At 49.8% G+C, this 20,080-nt stretch overlaps 1 protein-coding gene across 1 annotated transcript in view; it reads right to left on the bottom strand.

Annotated features, from left to right (window-relative positions):
• Positions 1 to 1,296: 1,296 nt before the first annotated feature.
• Positions 1,297 to 20,080, bottom strand: part of SF3A1 (splicing factor 3a subunit 1) — a 19,969-nt gene continuing 1,185 nt past the window's right edge. The window contains exons 2-16 of the mRNA XM_029226450.1: positions 18,247 to 18,368; positions 12,988 to 13,195; positions 11,557 to 11,814; positions 9,408 to 9,482; positions 8,530 to 8,680; positions 7,968 to 8,161; positions 6,873 to 6,990; positions 6,422 to 6,607; positions 5,577 to 5,698; positions 5,225 to 5,470; positions 4,459 to 4,666; positions 3,820 to 3,974; positions 2,721 to 2,822; positions 2,536 to 2,607; positions 1,297 to 1,796 (exon numbers count right to left, since the gene is read on the bottom strand). Of these exons, the coding sequence (XP_029082283.1) occupies positions 1,695 to 1,796; positions 2,536 to 2,607; positions 2,721 to 2,822; positions 3,820 to 3,974; positions 4,459 to 4,666; positions 5,225 to 5,470; positions 5,577 to 5,698; positions 6,422 to 6,607; positions 6,873 to 6,990; positions 7,968 to 8,161; positions 8,530 to 8,680; positions 9,408 to 9,482; positions 11,557 to 11,814; positions 12,988 to 13,195; positions 18,247 to 18,368 (2,319 nt within the window). The 3' untranslated portion in view covers positions 1,297 to 1,694. The remainder of the gene's footprint in view (positions 1,797 to 2,535; positions 2,608 to 2,720; positions 2,823 to 3,819; positions 3,975 to 4,458; positions 4,667 to 5,224; positions 5,471 to 5,576; positions 5,699 to 6,421; positions 6,608 to 6,872; positions 6,991 to 7,967; positions 8,162 to 8,529; positions 8,681 to 9,407; positions 9,483 to 11,556; positions 11,815 to 12,987; positions 13,196 to 18,246; positions 18,369 to 20,080) is intronic.

The raw sequence follows: 20,080 nt of genomic DNA, 5'->3' as shown, positions 1-20,080 counted from the left end.
GGGCCTGGGAGATGACTGCACAGGATGAAATGGAAGGACTGCAAAGAAAAGGCACTAGGAAGTCTCAGGGGATAAACACATGAGATCTTCAGAATGAAATCAACTTTAGGTTTAAAACCAGGAAATGGTTATCAACAGGCTCTCACCTTCCTCCCTGTGAACGCCCACCCACAGCAGCACCTACTCCCTGTGACAGCACAACTCCAAAAATAACAGCCTGTGTCTGGCCCTTACTAGGGGGCAAGGACTGACAAGTGTTTTGCACACATTCTCTTTTTATCTTCTTACTGTGTGACTGTGGGCATGTGATTCAGAATCTCTGTGCCTCAGTTTACTCAAGTGTAAAACAGGAACACCCACATCAGGATTACATGAGTTAGGGAGTTCCCTGGTGGTCTAGTGGTTAGGATTTCAGGCTTTCACTGCCATGGCCTGGGTTTAATCCCTGGTCAGGGAACTGAGCTCCTGTAAGCCACATAGTGCAACCAAAAAAAATAAAAATAAAAATTTACATGAGTTAAAATTGATAAAGTGCTTAAAACAATAAGGAGTAGTTGGCTAAATTTTATAAAGTTCTTAAAATAGTTCATGGCCTTGGCACAATGAAGTATTTTTAAAATAAACACATTTTTTAAAAAAAACCTCATCATAGGGCTTCCCTGGTGGCTCAGTGGTTGAGAGTCCGCCTGCCAACGCAGGGGACGCGGGTTCATGCCCCAGTCTGGGAAGATACCACATGCCGCGGAGCGGCTGGGCCCGTGAGCCATGGCCGCTGAGCCTGCGCGTCCGGAGCCTGTGCTCCGCAGCGGGAGAGGCCACAACAGTGAGAGCCCCGCGTAGCGCAAAAAAAAAGAAACAAACAAACAAACAAAAAACCTCATCATATACTTGTGCTCACTCAGGATAAGCAACCTGCCCAAGGTCACTTATCAGGTGATGATGAGTGATCCCTGGCCTGCAGGAAACTGCCACCCTCTAGTCTCATCTGCATGCTGCCCACTGACCTAGGAACTGCATCCCATCTGTCTGTGTTCTTTTGTGGTCCTGGCATGTGGAAGGCATGTTATACGTATTAGTCTGTTATACATACAGGGCTATGCCTTTGGGGGATCCATGTGTTTCAAAAAGGCAATAAAAATATATCGAAGAAAGAGTCATAGAAGACTCGATGGCAGCAAGAATGTAGTTAAAAGCCCAGCATTCCTCAGAACAGAAGAGGAGCCACAAGGCACTGTGCCATGCTCCTAGGTCTGGGCAGGGCACAGGTGGCCAGGAGACAAGTCTCATGACATTAACTTCACGAGAAGGGTCGGAGAGGTTTATTAGCCCATGGCAAGATACAAAATGATTAATGATAACAACCATATTCTACCAGCCAAGTGTCACTTGGCACTATGATAACATCCTATAGGACATCCCTGGTTTCACATTCCCTAATGGGCTACCTGAAGAAATGACCCCTCAAATCAAGACCCAAACACAAAGGGATTCCAGGGGCCACTGGGGAGGAGAATGCCTGAGAAAGCCCTCTCTGATCTATGTGGGGAGGGAAACTCTGCAGGACAATTTGGATTTCCAAACTTAGTAAGAGGGAAACAAATGTGCAAGGCAGGGTCTCCTGGGTCTGGGACAGGGGTAGGGGACAGGAGAGGCAAAACGGCAGTAGTTGGGACCTGAGAGCAGGTTTCTCTCCTCTACTTCTTCCTCCCGCCTCTCTCCTTGAGCGCCAGGTGGATGATGGCACCATTAGCCATGTTATAGTAAGCCAGCGAGTTGGAATCCTTGATGAAAATACCCTAGAAAACAGATGTAGTGCCTCAGCCCAGGGCAATCTGGCCTTGAACTCAGAGAGCAGCCTCACAAGTCCCAACACTCTGAACTTAGCAAATACAAGGGCTTGAAGGAAGGTGGGGTGGGAAAGGGAGTGGCACAGGGCAGAAATGAAGGTCTCTGGTTCCTCCCAGAATGCTTTGCTTTTCCTTCCTTCCGACCAAGCCATGCTGTCAAGACCCCAAAAATCTGGCCCTGACCAACCCCATGGAATTTTGACTCTCAAATCATAAGACCTTTAGAGATCAACTAGTTCAACAGCCTCACTTTACAGAGGAGGAAACTGAGGCCCAGAATGGGGATTTGTCTATGTCCAAAAAGGGAGAACACAGCAGTCCTCTGTGACCTGGCAGGCACCAAGGTGAGCTGGACTATCACCTTTGTGTCCAAGCACAAAGCCAGGCTACCTGAGACCACACTGACTGGGATGGCTCTACCACTGGGACAGAAACCTACCAGAGCACTCCGAAGTCTGGTGCCCAGATGTCACTGAGGCATTCAAACCCCATACAAGACTGTGCTGTGACCCCGCCAGAGCCTCACCCTGTCAGACTAACCTGTCCCAGCACCCCCCACCAGCATCATCACTTCCAGGATGGACTCAAATGACCACACCCAGGTGTCTCCCCACTCTTCTGATTCCACAAGGGATTTATTAGCTTCTCGGACAACAGAGAGGGCAAGGACTACAGACACCCAACTCACCTCATACTGCAGCTTCTGTTTCCCTGCCGGCATGCCCGTGGCTTCGTGAATCTTCACCTTGATGACAGAGACCTATGGGATCGAGGAGAGGTCAGTCACCTCTTGCTAAGGTCAGCTGCAGGAAGCTTCCCCCTGACTCTTTGGTTCCCCTGTACCTGATACCAGTTGGGGAGAGCAACTCATACCTGGTCTGTGAGTGGGAGGGTGAAGACCAGCACCTGTCCGTTCAGCTTCCATTCCGTCTTATCCTGCATGTTGGGCACCTGGACTTTGATGGACACTGGACCCTGCAAAACAGGAGGTGGCCATTATGCCTGGGGAGGCCTGAATCAATCAGGAACTACGCTCTCCTATTCCTGGGCCAGTCGAGATAATGTCACCTGTCCATCAGGGCTCCTGGACTCTGGCCTGTTTCACTACTGACACCACTTGTAACATACAACAAATCACTCCCCCTTTTCAAGAATTGGTTTCCCTTCTTTAGAACAATCCCTGCCTACTGGTAAGGCTGGAGCTGAAGAAGAGACATGAAAGTGCTCTGCAAGCCTCAAGAAGTACCACAGGAGGAAAGAATATGAATTGCGAGGTCAGAAGACCTGGGTTCCCAACTCAGCTTCCGTGCTAACTAGGTCTCTCTGAGCCTCAACGCCATGTCTGTAAAGCAGTTGATCACAACTGCTAGATGGTAATGTTGTGAGCATTCAACAGACCAAGTACCTGTAAAATGTGTGGTTCTGCCCCAACACTTGAGTAGGTACTCAAGAAATGGAAACTACCATCAAAAAGGAAAAAAGAAAAAAGATTTGGTCAAATGCACTGGGTGGGGCAGAACGTTTCTGCCTCCTCACTGGAGCTTCCCCAGGCAACAGCAGTGCCAAGATTCCCAGCTCTTATTTCTAGTACCCCCACAGGATCCCCACAACACACCACCTTCTAAGGGCTAGACCTGGAGGCAAAGGCCACAAAGAAATTAAGAATCGCACCCAGGATTCCCTCCAGTGTCCAGAACCCCTTTCACACCTGAGTCCTACTGCCTGTGCAGCTGGGTCTCCCTGCTGGCCTCTGCGACAGCTCACACCAGGGGGACTACTGACAGCTGTCTGTTCTGGCTGCTGACCCCCCCATCTAGTGTGTGCTCAGAAGTTTCACGGGCCTCCAATGGCTGGCCCAGGTCCCAGAAGCCAAAACCATGGAAGAATAGGGTGGGCCAGGAAGCGTGTGACTGGGGCAGGACTGGACAAGCCCCTCGCCCAATCTAGACACTCCAGGCTCTGGGATGCACACCTTGTTTCTGCGTAGAAACTCCTCTTCTGGCATGAGGCTGTCCTCGGTCTTCAGTTTCTTGGAGGCAGGCTCATCTTCCATGGGAGGTGGTGGGTGGACAGGCGGCATAGGGGCTGGAGCTGGGACGGGTGCCACAGGTGGTGCGGGCACGAAAGCTGCAAGAACAGGAATAAGCAGCCACGTGAGTGGGAGGAAGGGCCCAGGACTCAGGGCTGGTGAGAGTGAAAAGGGGATTGCAAAGGTTTCCCATTTCTCCCAGTCAGAGGTGTGAAGGACCACTCCTTGCTGAGTCTGGCAGCCAGTAAGTTACCTGGCAGGGGGACCTGGGAGACTGCCCAGATTGGGTAGCAGAAAACTGAAGGAAGGGCAGGACCGATGGATGGAACAGGTGGCAGCCAACAGCAAGCATCATCAGGCCTCTGTGCCTGTCCAGGCTGACCCCTCTGGGTGCACAGACCCCAGCTCTGCCATATCAGCCTATCTCCCCCAGGAGCCATAAGTCCCTGGCTCCCAGCTCAGGGATCTCTCACATGGTGAACTCAAGGCTCTCCTTTGGGCTAGACCACCAGCTGGAACAGCTGGCACTACCATCAGCCACTGCTCTGCTCAGGGCTTGGCCTGTAGTCCTGACCCACTAACCTGTCGGCACAATCATGGGTGGTGGGCGGGGTGCCATGATAGGAGGGGCCGAGGGAGGCATGGGCACCACGTTGATCCTGGGCGCATGGATGATCGGTGGCATGGGGGCGATCACCGAACCAGGAGGCAGTCGGACCACTGATGCCATCGGGGGCCGGGGCATGACGGGTACTGCAGACACAACTGTGGTACGGACGGGAGGTGGCATCTGTGGGGGTGAAGACCCACAGGTCACAGGATGCCAAGGCTGCACTCTAAGGGCACACACAGCTGGCAACTGGCCACCTGCAGCTTTGAGGATGGGGCTGGACAGCATCGACTCAGCCCCCTGGGGCTGTGAGTGCAGCCTCACGCTGGGCCCTGACAGGAACTATGCTGAGAGAGGCCCAGGGCAACCCTCTTTCCACTTGGAACTCAACCAGCGGCTCTTGGCAAACACTGAGAGAGCCACTGAAGACACTGACCTCCATTTAGCCCCCTGGAGTCAGGCTAGCAGTCCTCCAAGACCCATTAAGCCCTCCAGCCCATCCCTGACCCAAGCCTACTTCTCACATTTGCCACTCGCCTCCCTCCCTGTTCCAAGCCTCCCACACAGATAGAAGATCAGGCTGGAGGTTCCCACTTCTAACTAAAGGGTTCTTTTTCTCTCAACTTGACCCACTCAGCGCTTGGGCCCGCTGTGAGATAGCTGCCCTTCTCAGCCTGCAATGTCTAACCCCAAGAACCCAGCTCTGAAAGACCAGTCACAGGGTGGCTGCTGGCTAACCGCGGGTGGCCGGGGCACCGAGGTAATGGGTGGGGCTGAGCTGGGGATGTTGGTGGCTGAAGACGGAGGTGGTGGCTGCTGGGGGATTTCATTGGGCTTGCTGGGGCCAATCTTCTCTTTGGTATCATCTTCTGGCACCAAGCCCTTAGCCTTGTGGATGGCCTCGATCTGCTCCTGGAGGGTGATATTGGCCTGGGCAGCCTGCTGGGTCCGGGCCATGCTGCCGGAATGGCCATCCCAGGTCACCTGCATGGGAAAGCAAAGCCACAGCTTGTCAGGGCTCCTGGAACTGAGCCCAAATGTGAGTCTGACGGGGGGGGGGGGGTGGCACTAAGAGTCATCTGAGCTGCACCTTTTCCTCTGGCTTCTGGATCTCCTCCTCGCCAATCTTCTTACCAATGGCCGTTTCCTCTACACCAAAGATGTCGGTACGCCGCTCAGCCAGCTGTTTCAAGCTGCTCTCAATATCCAGACCTGGATATAGTCACAGAACGGAGGCAGGGGACAGAAAGGGAAACTAAACCAGATGCCCTTCTGACAACACAGCAGCTCTACTGGTGCAGGGTGGAGGCTGTTCTCATGGGACAAGGCTATCTGTGGGTCCCAATGCAGCACGCCTGTCCTCTGAGCCTAGGGAAGGCTGCCCAATGAGCACTAAGCCTGTAAACCAGGGCTTGTCCAACCCCTTGACTTACAAAAGGCAACTGAGAAGACAGGGTCACATGAGTGGCGTGGCAAGTAGCAGAGTCAGGAATAAAAGCCTAGTCTCCTGCCTCCGGGACAGTTTCCTCCCTCCCTATCATGCTGCTTCTCACACACAGTCAAGGCACCGTGTCTCATTTCAAGGTGCTCAGTGTACTCCAGCCATCAGAGCCTTCATTCTAAGACAGCCCTGAGAGTGAGCACCTCTCCCAGCTGTAGTGAGATCTTGCACTAGGATGTCAATGGACACATGCTATCCACATCAGGTGCCTGGCTTTGGAAGAATCCCTATGAAGAGTCCTTCTAGAAAATGGGAAGTTATTTTGTAGTGTCATAGGCTACACCTATCCTCAAAAGCTTTTATTGACCTCAATTGTTACCTTCTATGTTTGATTAAAGCATAAAGTTGATCAGAGATTCCCCATGGGCCAAAGTGAGATGGGGCTGAGTCAAAGAAGGGGTGTGGACAGAGTGGGGGATGCCCCCCAACCTCACCTGGTGCGTACACCTCATCATCACTCTGCTTCTCACGAATGGAGCGATCTCGCTGCTCCAGCCAACGGGGGTCAAGAAGCCCAATGCGCATGTGTTCCTGCATTTTGCTGGCAGGGATCTTCTCCCCAGTGATGGGGGACACGAGATATTCATCTGGAGCAGGGGCTGGAGGCAGGGGCTTGGAAGCTAAAAAGCAAAAGAGATCCTTGAGTGAGAATACTGGGTGGCAGCCCAGGTTAAAAGGGTGCTATTTCATTCGTGCACCATCCATTCAGTGCCACGCTGTACCTGGCACTAGGCATTGCACCAGAGCACCAGAGATGACGAAGTCCCATTCCCCATCGTGAGGCCTATGACAGAGAAGCTATCAATGCCTTTATGACAAGCCACCTCGAGCCCTCCTAAAAATGGACAGGTCTGAGGAACATGAGGGCAGAAGAGCAGAACCAACCTTTTGGGTCATAGTCCTTCCGGACAATGACCTGGTCTGGAGTTGGGGGCAGAGGCGGTGGCATGGGTGTCTCTGGAGGTGGGGGCACTTTCTGCCCTTCTTCTTCATCATCTGAACCCTGAAAAGCAAAGTAGTGGCAGGACTCAGAGAGGGGCTGAGAAGACACCTCCCTGCAGCTGAGCCCTGGTGGCTCTCAGGGTGGCAAAGAGCCTAGGCCCCTGCCAGTCAGCATCCATGTGCTAAGCCTCCCAGGGCAGCCGAGGCCAGCCGGCAGCTGGCCAAGCTGCTTCCTCACAGCATGAATGGGAGTGCTGGGGGCCGTGGTGCTAACGCTCTGCCCAGGCATTTCCAGCAGCTGGCGCCAGGCAGTCACAGGAGGCCAAGGGCACTTAACGTGCTGAAGAGGGGTGCGGGGAACAAGTCAGCGTTCAATGGTAGCTCCTCAAGAAGCAATGCTGGGAGGGAGAGAAAAAGTCAATTCCCAGACACATGCATCTTTATTCTCAGGCTGCACACAAATTCTTTCCGAGGGGAGGAAAGCAGTTTGGCTCTGCAGACTCTATGCCTGCTTGGAGGGCCTGCCTCGATGGGGGTAGACGAGGCCAAAAGCCACTTAGCAAAGCTCTGGAGGACTTCCCTGGCGGTCCAGTGGTTAGGACTCCGTGCTTCCACTGCAGGGGGCATGGGTTCGATCCCCGGTCGGGGAACTAGGATCCCGCGAGCCACATGGTGTGCGCCCCAACCCAGAAAAAAAGAAAAGCTCTGGAAACTGCTGATCATTTGGGCCTCAGCGCAAAAGCGTCAAAGTACATGGTATAGAGGTTTCCCTAACTGAGAGCCAGCCTGGGGTCGGCAGTGAGCAGGGCCCCTGGGCAAAGGAGGAAGGTCACAGAACACGGCCAGCACAGCTTTCAGATCCTTGCCTATGAATGAATCTTTGTTGCCTGAGCTGGAAAGAGGCTGTGTGCTGCCTGGGCTTGGGCAGCTACTCAGCCAGGACTCCTTCTTCAGGAACCCACACTCCCTTTCAAGATTCACAAGGGAGCTGGACTTCTCTGGAGGAGAGCACCATCTCCCTGGGCTCCAGGAGCATACCTCATCCATGTCTTGCACTTGGGTGTCCTGGTCCAGCTGGGACGGAGGCTCCTCCGCCTTCTCCTGTTTCTCGTCCTCCTCATCAGACTCGACCTCCATCTCGACCTCCTCACTCTCCCCAAACTTCTCGTAGCGCTCCTGAATGAGGATTCGGGCCCCCAGCTCCTCTGGGGTGGTGGGGGGAGGGAAGTTCCCTGGCAAAGGGTGAGCCAGAGTCAAAGGCAGGGTTCACACAGACGCTCCTTATCAAAGGCCCATCTATCTGCTCTCTCTACACTGTTAGCTCTCTGAGGGCTGGGACTGTCTGATTTCTCTCCTATCTCCAGAGGCCCACCCGTTGGGCCATTATTGTCAGGTACGATAATTCTTGTTCAACTGGGTTTAACTGGGGCAATGGGGTAGAAGTGAAGTCTTCCAGAAGCAGAAAAGAAACAGATACCCATAGAACCCTCTGAGGGATTCTGCTGCTCCTTGGGGACAGCTGGAAGAGATCTCCCAGGATGGCTCCAAGCTCCTGGCTCCCCTAACTGGAGTCACAGACCTACCTTCCTCATAGACCTACCTTGCTCATTGGGTTGGAAGTCCACTGTTTCCACCACCACAAAATCATGCCAGTCAATCTGAGCATAGGCCACCCGTTCCTTTTCCTTCTCCTCCTCTTCCTTCTTCCTCTCACGCTCCTGAAACTTGGCCCACTCCACTCGGTAACATACCTGAAGGGATGGGAAACAGCGTGGTGCTGAGCTGAATCAGGGTCTGCTCCTGAGGAGGCTATCATCTCCAAGGCCTTCACCAAAGCCAACGTCTCCTTCAGAACAGGAAGCTGATCTGCCCATAAAGGGGAACTTCCTGGGGCAGACTATGGTATTTGTACCTGGTTTCAGCCAGGCCCAGAGTTTGGACAGGATGAAAATATGAAATACCACAGAGACCTTCTGTCTGGGGCCCAGAGAGACCTTCTGTCTGGGCAGCTGTTTGTTATAACCTCAAAGTTTTCTGCTTGAGTTGGCGAGTGGCTAGCAAACTCCCTCCCAGAAGTTTGCATGACAACCAAGTGCCCACAAAAACAGCAGCAGTCTGAAAGCCTGCAAAACAGAAGCCTCAAGCAGCCACCCAGAACAGCCAGCACCAATATGCCCTCTCTCTTCGACTCTGAAAACCTGGGACTTCAAAAGGCAGTTGTCACCAGAGAACCCGTTCAAAAGCTGGCTTCTAGCAACAGAAGAAAAGAAGAGACTGAAGCAGACAGCAGAGCAGAAAGTTGGGAAGCAGAGAATCCAGGTTTCTTGGTCTTTGTAGCCTCAAGGCCTTTCCTCCCACCACGACTGTGCCTGGAGCATAAGAAGGTACTGGTTCGGAGACTACTTCCAAACACACAACAGAACCTACACAATGTAACGTTAGTGCCGTCAGTAACTGGTTATAAGAAATTTAGTTTACCTGGTCCAAAACTTCCCGGGGGTTCTCTGCCTCTTTCTTGAGTTTGGTAAATAAGCCTTTGGGTGGAATCAAGATCTGAAACACAGAAGATTTAAAGCAACTATCAGTGCAGCACAACACGGGACAAAGAAGTGGCCTTCCTGGGCCTGTGGAAAGGCACAGGAGAAAGGAAAGCATGGGATGCTGGGATCCAATCTCAGCTCCACTTGGCTGTGCAACTTTGGGCAAGTTACTCAACCTCTGTAACTTGGTTTTCTTCTACAAAATGGTGACACTGCCACTTAAAGTTGGCATCATCAACTTAAAAGGTTGCCAAGGGTAGCAGGAAAGTATGCAAAACCACCACCAGATCGCTGAGCACACAGTCAGCATGTGATGACTGCTCTCAGGGGGCGGATCTGCCCTTTACCCTTCTGCACATGCCAACAGGCCCCCTGATGACTTTATTGAAGACTACAGCCCACAGGCTCCACCTCCCTAGACTTCTATCCCCTGCTTTCTGTTTACCATTTTCTCCATAGTATTTATCACCATCCGACATACACTTATGTTGCACTTGCTTATTGCCCCTTCACTAGACCAGTCTCCACAAAGACAGGGGTTTCTCTGTCTTCGGCTCACTGCTACATATCCAGCACCTAGAACAGTGTCTGACACTCAAAGCATATTTGCTGAGAACGAATGCTGGCTTTGTTTAAAACAGTCAGTCTTTCCAACTACCCCAAGTGTATCCACTCTCACTGGAAAAGCAGCTCAGCCCCACTCCATCCTCTCTGTCCTTCTTCCTCAGGAATTGATCTGCTCCTAGAGTTCCCAGGCCTAGAGACACACCAGTGCCCTCAGATTAATGAATGTCAATACCCAAATTCTGAGGGAGAAGGAATAGGAAAGTTAACAGAATAAAAAGGAATCTGCGGACCTTTAACTCTGGAAGCAGTCCACTGACAGAAATTAACCCAGGGCTCACTTAAAATTGATACTGTGTAGTTACAATAACCCTTGGGTCTTATGACTTGAATGATTGTTATTTCAGCTACTCTCCTAGCTTCTGGACTTCCTAAACACAAACATTTTTGTCATTCTTTCTAGTTATATACTTAAAGTGAATGAAGTTAGAGGATATCATTACATAACCTTTCAAATCAGATCTTTAACATATTGTTTCTAGATATCAAAAACAGATGTGCAAACCATGCCACTAAAAAGGAAAGACAACCTCCATTATGTGTGTAGCAAGAAAAATGTTCCACAGGCATATCTATACCAGTATACTTTTTAATAAATTAGCGATCTGATTATTTTAAATACCAGTATTGACTTGTCTGCATTCTTGATTGCAACAACGCAGCATGATAATTAAGATCTTAGGGTCTGGAATAAAAATGTCAGCACTCAAGTCTCTGCTCCGCAACCCCCTAGCTGTGCAACCCTGGTCAAGTTAACTTCTCTGTACCTCAGTTTCCTCTTTTGTAAAATAAATATAATAACAGTGGCTACCTTATAGGTTATTAGGGATTAAATGAGAAGATACTACATAATGTAAGTACTCAATACTGGCTACACTTATTTATTTTAAATTGATTCCCAATGCCTATTTAAATGATACTTCTAATTCAAAGTACTTTTTAGGGTGGAAAACAACAGAGGTTTCAGAGTCAAATGTTGGTTAAATCTCAGTGCAGCTACTTACTAGCTGAGAGACCACAAGTAAGTACTTCACCTCTCTGAGCTTTCTGAAATAGGAAGGAAAACACTTACCTTATGGATTCTTGTGAGGATAAAATTAGGTAATAATAGGAGGCAACTATTAAGAGCTTGCTTCTTCTCAAGCCCTACTGAGGCAACTGAAATTTAATTTAAATGTACATAAAAGCAACTAGCATCACTTGGCCTTATCACGCAGCAGGCACTCACCTAATTAGTTATCAATCACGCGTTTCCTTTCTCTTTAGAAACAGCAGTCTACGTTGCATTTACTAGGAAAACTGAATAGAAATCAAGATTTTATACTGAACTGGGATATTTAACATCTGCTTGGGGGCCCCACACAGGAGCGGGGTCCTTGCAGACAGTGAGTGGATAGAGTGCTGATGGTAAGATGCCTTCCTTCCCTGGGCCCAGCACCCTGGCCCCCGCCCTGCCCAGGCACCTTGGTATACTGTTCCACCAGCTTCGTGAAGTAGTTGAAAAGGCTGTGTTGCGGGCGAAGGAAGTCAAACTGGTAGTTGCGCTGCTCTTTCTGCATCAGCTGGGTCAGAAACTGGCGCCCATTCCTGGCCACAAACTGAGCCGTCAGCTTCACCACGTCCAGGTCGAAGGCTGAGATAGAGGGGGGGTCTGCAATGAACTCGAACTCGGGAGGGGGCTCTTTGGGCACGATGGTTTCTTGGATCACTTGGGCTTGAACCTAAGATGCAAAGGGAACGTGAGGCAAGAGGCACAGGGGTGGTGGGACTCCAGAGAGGTGGCGGGGACGCACCCCCGGCAGACGGCACAGACCTCTATACTTCTGCTGATCACGAACACGCCATTGGCACGTGGTGTGAGAGAATCCTAACTCACAAGGGCACCGATTTCTTGGCCAACTGTAGCCTCGACTCGCTAAGTGGCTTTCTGAATGAGAACCGAGTCCCTCTGTATCGCTGCTGCTGCCCTGAAACTGAGGACCAAAACTGGGTGGCAGAAGATCTAACAGGAACACAGCTTATGAAACCCCGCCCAAGGGAGAGAGAGGATGTAGTAAGCTCTACATGTGTGCAGAAGACCCCACTGGACAGAAGACTTCCACGTTTGTTACCTCATCTGGCCACTACACGAACCACAAGGTGGACAGAACAAGTACTGTGAATTCTTTTTATAGATGAGGAAACTGAGGTCACCTGAGGCCCTAGGAGTAGTAAATTGCAACACAAGGTCTCAGAACCTATTCCAACCTTTACTTCCTACTGTAAAACAAGGGGCAGCCTTTGCCACCATGGCTCAGGAGTGAAGCAAAGAGAAACGACTAGTCCAAGTCTACACAGGAGGCAAAATGTGTGGGCCCCTCCTGTCCTCACTGACAGCCCTAATCGTCCCTAGTGCTAAGGGGGTATTAGGGCAGGCCAGAAAGAGGGGCCCTGGGAAGGTGAGACAGTAGGAGGGATGCCCAAGAAGGGGTCCACAAGCCACACTGCAACACTGCCCTCACGCCACGGTCAAGGAAAAGAGTAGGAACTGAGAGCATGGACTTTAGGGTCCTGACTCTGCAGCCTTGGGTAAACTGTGCTTCCCTAAGCCTCAGATTCCTCATCTGAAAAATGGTCACTTTACTGGCCTCCTCACGCAGCCGCTGTGAGGCACCAATGAGACAAGGCTCCCAAAGCACTGAGCACAGAGCGAGAAGGGCAGCATTCAGCAAATGCCAACTGTCAGCAACACTTTGCTGTGTGAGTCTCAGCATCTGCCTCTGTAAGATGGGGATAAAGACCTCAAGTTTCTCCCTGGGTGGTTGTGAGGTCTGGACAGCAGAGTTCATTATCTTCCCCTCCCTGTCCCAGCCTCCCTTAGCCCTGGGGAAGCGAAGGGAGGGGCTGGCTCCAACCTTCTGGGGCAGCTGCTGCTGGGTGGCTTGCTGCTGCTGCTGCATGACCTTGGGGATGGCAGCCGAAGGCTCCTGGGCTTTCCCCTCCTTGAACTCGCTGACCTTGTGGCGGTAGTAGGCATGGTAAGGGTCATTGGGGTTCAGGAAGTTGAACTTGGGGTTGTTGATCTCGTTCTGTCGTATCCTAGCTTCAAATTCAGGTCCGTTTCTAGAAAAAGGAAAAAAGAGAAGCATTAATACCACAACCCTTGCAGCTGCTCAGACCAGAACACTGCCCATGCAAGCCCCATTCTTGCCACCACCCATCACTCAAACTAGCCCATCCCTCAACACAGCAGAGGTCCTCTTCGAGACTCCTGGCATCAGCGGCCAGTGCCCCCTGCCTCCTTCGGCCTGCGCAGGCCTCCTCTACCACAGGGTCTCCAGACCTCCATCATTCCTGCAGCTCCTCTGCCAGTCTTGCCATTTCCAAAACCATCTGGACTATTTCTTTTTTCTTTTAATAAAATTTATTTACTTTAAAAAATGTACCTGGGCTTCCCTGGTGGCGCAGTGGTTGAGAGTCCGCCTGCCAATGCAGGGGACACGGGTTCGTGCCCCGGTCCAGGAGGATCCCACATGCTGCGGAGCGGCTAGGACCGTGAGCAATGGCCACTGAGCCTATGCGTCCGGAGCCTGTGCTCCGCAATGGGAGAGGCTGCAGCAGTGAGAGGCCCGCGTACCGCAAAAAAAAAAATGTACCTAAGAAGGCACGGGAATGCCCTGGGGTCCAGTGGTTAGGACTCCGTGCTCTCACTGCCGAGGGCCTGGGTTCAATCCCTGGTTGGGGAACTAAAATCCCACAAGCCATGGCACAGCCGAGGCGGGGTGGGAAGGCATGTATTACCACTTCAGATAAAAATCATTATGGCTGGGCTTCCCTGGTGGCGCAGTGGTTGAGAGTCCGCCTGCCAAAGCAGGGGACATGGGTTCTTGCCCTGGTCCGGGAAGATCCCACATGCCGCAGAGCGGCTGGGCCCGTGAGCCATGGCCGTTGAGCCTGCGCGTCCAGAGCCTGTGCTCTGCAATGGGAGAGGCCACAGCAGTGAGAGGCCCGCGTACCGCAAAAAAAAAAAAAATCATTATGGCTTTACTAACAAAAGGCAGTCATAAAATTCAATACAATGAAAACAAAGTAACATGGTTAAAGTTTACCTGAAGTTTGCTGAGACTGAGGCCAGTTCTCTTAGTTAAAAGTGGGATGACTGAGTGCTGGGGAGGTATTAAAAGATATGCTAGCACCAAACTGAGACTTTGTCCTTTGGGTAACAAGAAAAAAAAAATATGAAAATTTAATGGGATTTAATGCCTTGTCCAAATATTGGCTAAAATCACCTCATTTACTACTGGGTGAGGCTCATATAGGAAACACTGTTCTCCAAGGACCACATCTGTGCTGCTGCATAAGGCACATTCAGATGACAGGGGAGTGGTGAGAAGGGCAGGGAGGTCACCATCTCTCTCTGTATCTGGAATAGTTTCCCACATACACCCTATGTCCCCAATTTGTATGCATTTTTTAAAAATTAATTTATTTTTTATTTTTGGTTGCATTGGGTCTTCGTTGCTACACACGGGCTTTCTCTAGTTGTGGCGAGTGGGGGCTACTCTTCATTGTGGCGCGTGGGCTTCTCATTGCAGTGGCTTCTCATGTTGCGGAGCACGGGCTCTAGGAGCACGGGCTTCCGTAGCTGTGGGTTGCGGGCTGTAGAGCGCAGGCTCAGTAGTTGTGGCGCACGGGCTTAGTTGCTCCGCGGCATGTGGAATCTTCCCAGACCAGGGCACAAACCCGTGTCCCCTGCATTGGCAGGCAGATTATTAACCACTGCGCCACCAGGGAAGTCCCCCAATTTGTATGCCTTTAAACACTCAGAATGAAAAATGTCTCTCTCATGATGTGTAGGGAACCCTTATTTTTTTTAAAGAATCCCAACAGTAATATTTCAAGGTGTCACACATCCACAACATCTGTGGAAATGCACTAACCTTAAAGACACAAGATGTGGACACATTCAAGTTTTGGGTTCACTACTGACTCACCAAGTTACCAAACTTCTCTTTGACTCAATCTCCCATGTGTAAAATATGGCAAAAACCACCTTCTCTCTCTACTTTGAAATACTGAGAAAATCGAATTAGTTAATGAGATGCCAAAGTCTTTTTGAATCATACAGTGGCCTGCAAATGCCACAGACTGTTACTCTTATGAAGGCTAGAAGGGGCTGTCCTATAAAGATGAGAGATGATCTGGGGGGTTTCCATCACTCCTTTGACCAGGGCCCTGCACTCAGAGGTGCCCCAAACACACCAAGGGACAGCTCCAGAGGCTGGTGGCACCCGGGTCATTCCACTTTCATACCCTGGCCCTGTCAGTTGAAGACAGGGCAGGAGACAGGGTGCAGGTGATGCTGTGCCCCAGTTTAGCCACCATGGCAGTGGTCATCAGCACCCTGGCTAGCTCCTCCACAAGTTCTGGTCACACTCTGCAGCGTGACTAACACCATGAGGTCTGGATGTGACAATGCTTTAGTCCAGCTGAAACCCCATGCTTGAGGAAGAAGCATTCTTCCACCCCCTTAAATAATGCAAGCCACACAAGGACAAGGGTAAATGTACATTTAAATATGGCTAAACTAGGCCACCATACAAAGGGCTGCTAGAAAAGGGGGCTCTGGTTGTCTCCTCTACCACCGCCTCCTAAGCCGTAACCTCACATCTGGGAACAATCTGAAATATAAAACGAGAACGCAGGCATATTCATTCCAAGCTACTCTGTTGCTTTAAATTAGCTTAATGTTAATTTTAGAATTATATTCTCTAACACAAGGAATAGATTTCAGCAGAAAAAGACATGATTCTGACTCAACCTAGCTGGTGGGACTTTTTAAGAGTAATTTCCCTTAGTTTCTTGACAGTAAAATACAGGGAAGGGAAGACCAAACCTAGAGAGAAAAAACTCCTTTTGGAAAACCACACTGGGTTGGTGATTTTTTACTCTATGCTCAATCAATACATGTGAACCCAACAGAAGTAAAGCAGAGGGTCCTGCATGTCTGCTTTTAACCCAGAGTGAGATGCTGCTCTGTCCCTTCACGGCAATGTAAACAAAAGCAAGTCCACAGATTTCAGAAATGCCTATAAGGCAATCATCATAGTCAAAAATAGATCTAGAGACGTGGACATATAGATTTATTATTAAGGGAACTTGGAGAGATTCTTATTTTTGGGGCTGGCACAAAATTATTGGAAAGCTACTTGGCAAAATAAGAAATATTTAAAAATGCTCTTTTAGCCAGTAATGTGCCACACAGAATTTTCTTCTAGGAAAACAATCTAAAAGGGAAAGAAAATGCTCAGAGACTTCCCCATAGCTTCATTTGCCAAACTGAAATGTTGGAAACAACTTCAAAGGAAAATACAGAGGAGTCAGCCAAGTCAAGGAAGGCCCATCACCTTAACATGGTGCATCCTTTCCAGAGAGGACCATGCAGCACCAGGAGACCGTGGAGCAACACAGGAAAATGCTTACAACACAGTGCAAATGGAAAAAGCAGGATATGAAAGTATCTCTACTAGTATTACAAGAATCTAAAAAAGGATGCCAAGGGCCAGAAGGAAACAGGAAAAAGTGAAAACAGCTAGTAGAAGCTATTCTGGTCGCGAGACTGTGGTGATTCTTCCTCTTACACTCTTTTCCTATTTATTGTTTTAAACAGGAAAACATATCAGGAGGTGGACTTCCCTGGTGGCGCAATGGTTAAGAATCCGCCTGCCAATGCAGGGGACACAGGTTTGAGCCCCAGTCTGGGAAGATCCCACATATTGCGGAGCACCTAAGCCCACGCACCACAAATACTGAGCCTGTGCTCTAGAGTTCTCGAGCCACAACTACTGAGCCCATGTGCCACAACTGCTGAAGCCCACATGCCTAGAGCCCGTGCTCTGCTACAAGAGAAGCCACCGCAATGAGAAGCCCGTGCACCGCAACAAAGAGTAGCCCCTGCTCGCCGCAACTAGAGAAAGCCTGCACGCAGCAATGAAGACCCAATGCAGCCAAAAGTAAATTAATTAAAAAGAAAAAAAATCAGGGGACAAGGGGAAGAATAAGCGTTGCTATGAAATATTAAACTTATAAACACAACACCTGCTGCCCTAAATCTGACATGGCCTAATAATGTTCAATCAAGCACAGAGCTGTTTTAACCCAATATCCAGGTTGGTCAAAGCCGCTGAAATGTGAAAGGTTCACCCGCATGCAGCCTGACACAGTGAAAGACATCAACCAGAGTAACCTCTTTCTATGTTTCATTTTAAAAAGAGGTTGAGAAAGGAAGGACCCATCTGTTAAATGATGTATCGTGATGGGGATGCTGCCTCAGGGTCAAGGTGTGGCTCCCTGGAGAGCATATGCCCTGACTGAGGGCAGCAGTCTGCTCAAGGTCAGCTACTGCTTCCACGCAAGGAGCCATCCAATTCATCAAGAGAAGCCAGAAATCCAGATTTACTGTGCAATCTCATTTTTAAACAATGACAACTAATTCAAAAGTTAAAAAATTATATATTGTTAAGAATGAACAAAAAGATCTGTAGGCTGGATGTGGCCTGCTGGCTGCCAAAGGAATACTTGAAATGCCCTAAACTAGGGGATGGTTGACCTTTGGAGTCAAGTGGCCATCAAGAAGACTCCATCTGAGGAAGTGTAATGGGGAGGAACAAGAGGAAATCAAGCAGATTTTCATGCCATCTGAGGTAATAGCTACATGATGTACCCAAACTGCACTCAGTCCCCTCACCCCTGCCTCACAACAATTCTAGGTGTTATTTTATTCCATTTTGCAGATGGGTCAAAGGAAATGCAGTCCTTGCACAATGAGAATCATCAACTCCCTTTTGTCTTCCTAAGGCCAGCAGCTCAGATACAGACACACATTATCCATGACAAAGCAGCGTTCCAAGTATTTCCTCAGGCTCGGTTTGGAAGCACAGGTTCTTGGTGACTCTGGAGCTGGGTGTGCCTTGTACTCTGCCACCACCATATCATGTTAGCGATGCCAGTCCTGCCCACTGCCTACCTCACACCATGCTGTGGTTTTAGATGAGCTGACAGGCCTAAGCCAACAATACCACTCTAAAAACCCAAGTGTTACCCCTGTGCAAATTCAGGAGCTCTTGATGCTAAAATCTACCCGTGACCCACATGAGCAGGAGTAGCTATGTTACCTGGCCACGAAGCTGGCAGTCTTGTCAACGATATTCCTGACCTCTGGAGGAGGGTAAATAATACCCACCACTGGCTTGGAAGGGGTAGAATCCTCCTTTGAAGATGCTTCCTCTTCTGTGGGCTGTGAAAACAGGAAAAGGAAGGTCTTAAAGTTCCTGGCTTGGTGCCAGATGCCCACCATTAAACTCCTCTAGGATATTATTGAGAATACAGACTCTCCTGCCCAATTCATCGAGACTTTCCTTGAGTCAGGAACCTCTGCTCCAGAAGAGCCACTCTCTCAACTGCTCTGTGCTTGCATGGGACTTTCCCAGGGAACCAATGAAAAGAGCAGCCTCTCTGGCTCCCCTCCAGCTAGAGCATCTCTGTGACACTGGGAATCTGCATTTTTACCAAGTGTCCATGTGATTCAGATGGAGGGGGGAAATCTAACCACGTTCTGAGAAACCACATTCCAGAATCCAGAAGGCCATGCCTGTATCCCCACCCTTGGATGTGGCTGATACGGGATATGTAAGAATTGTCTGTTGAATAAAGAAATGGGAAACTCCTTGCTGGCCACTTCTTCTGCCTTGAATGCCCTTTCCCTCTGCATCCATTCCGTAGTCTAAACCATCACTTAATGTTCAAATGTTCTGTGAAACTCCACTGGAATACTCAACATTAACTGCCCCATAAATTCCAATATTCTTTCCTCACCAGCTTCTTCCCCTTAGTAAACAAAGGTTCAAGTCTCTCATTTTGGAGAAACAAAGTTTCTCCTCTACCCTTATGCTCCTTTCTGCTACTGCCTTCTCCCCGCCTTCCTCTAGTAGCTAAACAGCCTGAGTTCTCTCAGCCTTGCCGTTCCCACTTGCTCAGCTCCCATTTGATCCCCCTTCATTTCAAGTGCTCATGCCAAAGTCAAAAATGACGGCCTACAGCCAGCTACATCAGTATACCGTGTGACCAGTGACCGCTCCTTCACAAAACTCTCAACTCCCAGGTCCCATTCTCACCTGTATTTCCTTCTTGCTCACCATTCCATTCAAGTTTCCCTCCTGGCTCCTGTTTCACCTCCTGCCCTATAGTGTTAGGGGTCCCCAAAATTCTGTTCTTGGTTCTCTTCACACTATACACACTGTCCTCAGTCAGGCACTTACAAAATGTCCTCCACTTCCCCTAGCACCTATAGGCTGAACCATTCTACCCCCGTCAACGTCCCACATCACTCTTATGTGCCACAAAGCTTTAGATCCAGCAGTTCTGGGCACTTTCATCTCTAACCGCTTTCCTCACGAACGGCCAACCATGCCTCCAGTCATCCCGGGCAAAAACGTGGGTCTCTTCTCCCTTCCTCAGCCTACACGTTCAATGATAAGAACATTTGTCAAGCACAGAGTAGGTTCCATATACTTTCCTAAGCACTTTAAGCGTATAAAATCTATAACCCTTACAGACCTCTAAGAGGTTAAGTACTCTTATATTATTGTCTTGTCATTTTACAGATGGACAAACTGAGGAATGGAGACCTTAACTGGCCCAATGGCAGAACCAGGATTCCAATGCATCACTTTGGAGGGAGAGCCTGCACCACAGCCCTTTTGTGATCTGAGCTTGCCCATCCCCTCTGTCCCATGCCCCAGCCACAATCTAGGCCAGGCTCTCAACATCTTTTGAATAACATGACTAACCTGTCCTCCTAGCAATTCTCCCCATCACTGTTTACCTGAATTTCTGAAACACAAATATGTCACTATCCGGCTTACATCCCTTCCTTTTCTCCCAATAGCCTGCTACGAAAACTTCAAATCCCCAGAAATACACCTCTTAACCACCACTTTCCCAACCCTA

The sequence above is a fragment of the Monodon monoceros genome, unplaced genomic scaffold (genome assembly GCF_005190385.1).
Source record: "Monodon monoceros isolate NGI ecotype Baffin Bay Population unplaced genomic scaffold, NGI_Narwhal_1 Super_Scaffold_1, whole genome shotgun sequence".
Lineage (NCBI taxonomy): Eukaryota > Metazoa > Chordata > Mammalia > Artiodactyla > Monodontidae > Monodon > Monodon monoceros.
This window is presented reverse-complemented; position numbering and strand designations above follow the sequence as displayed.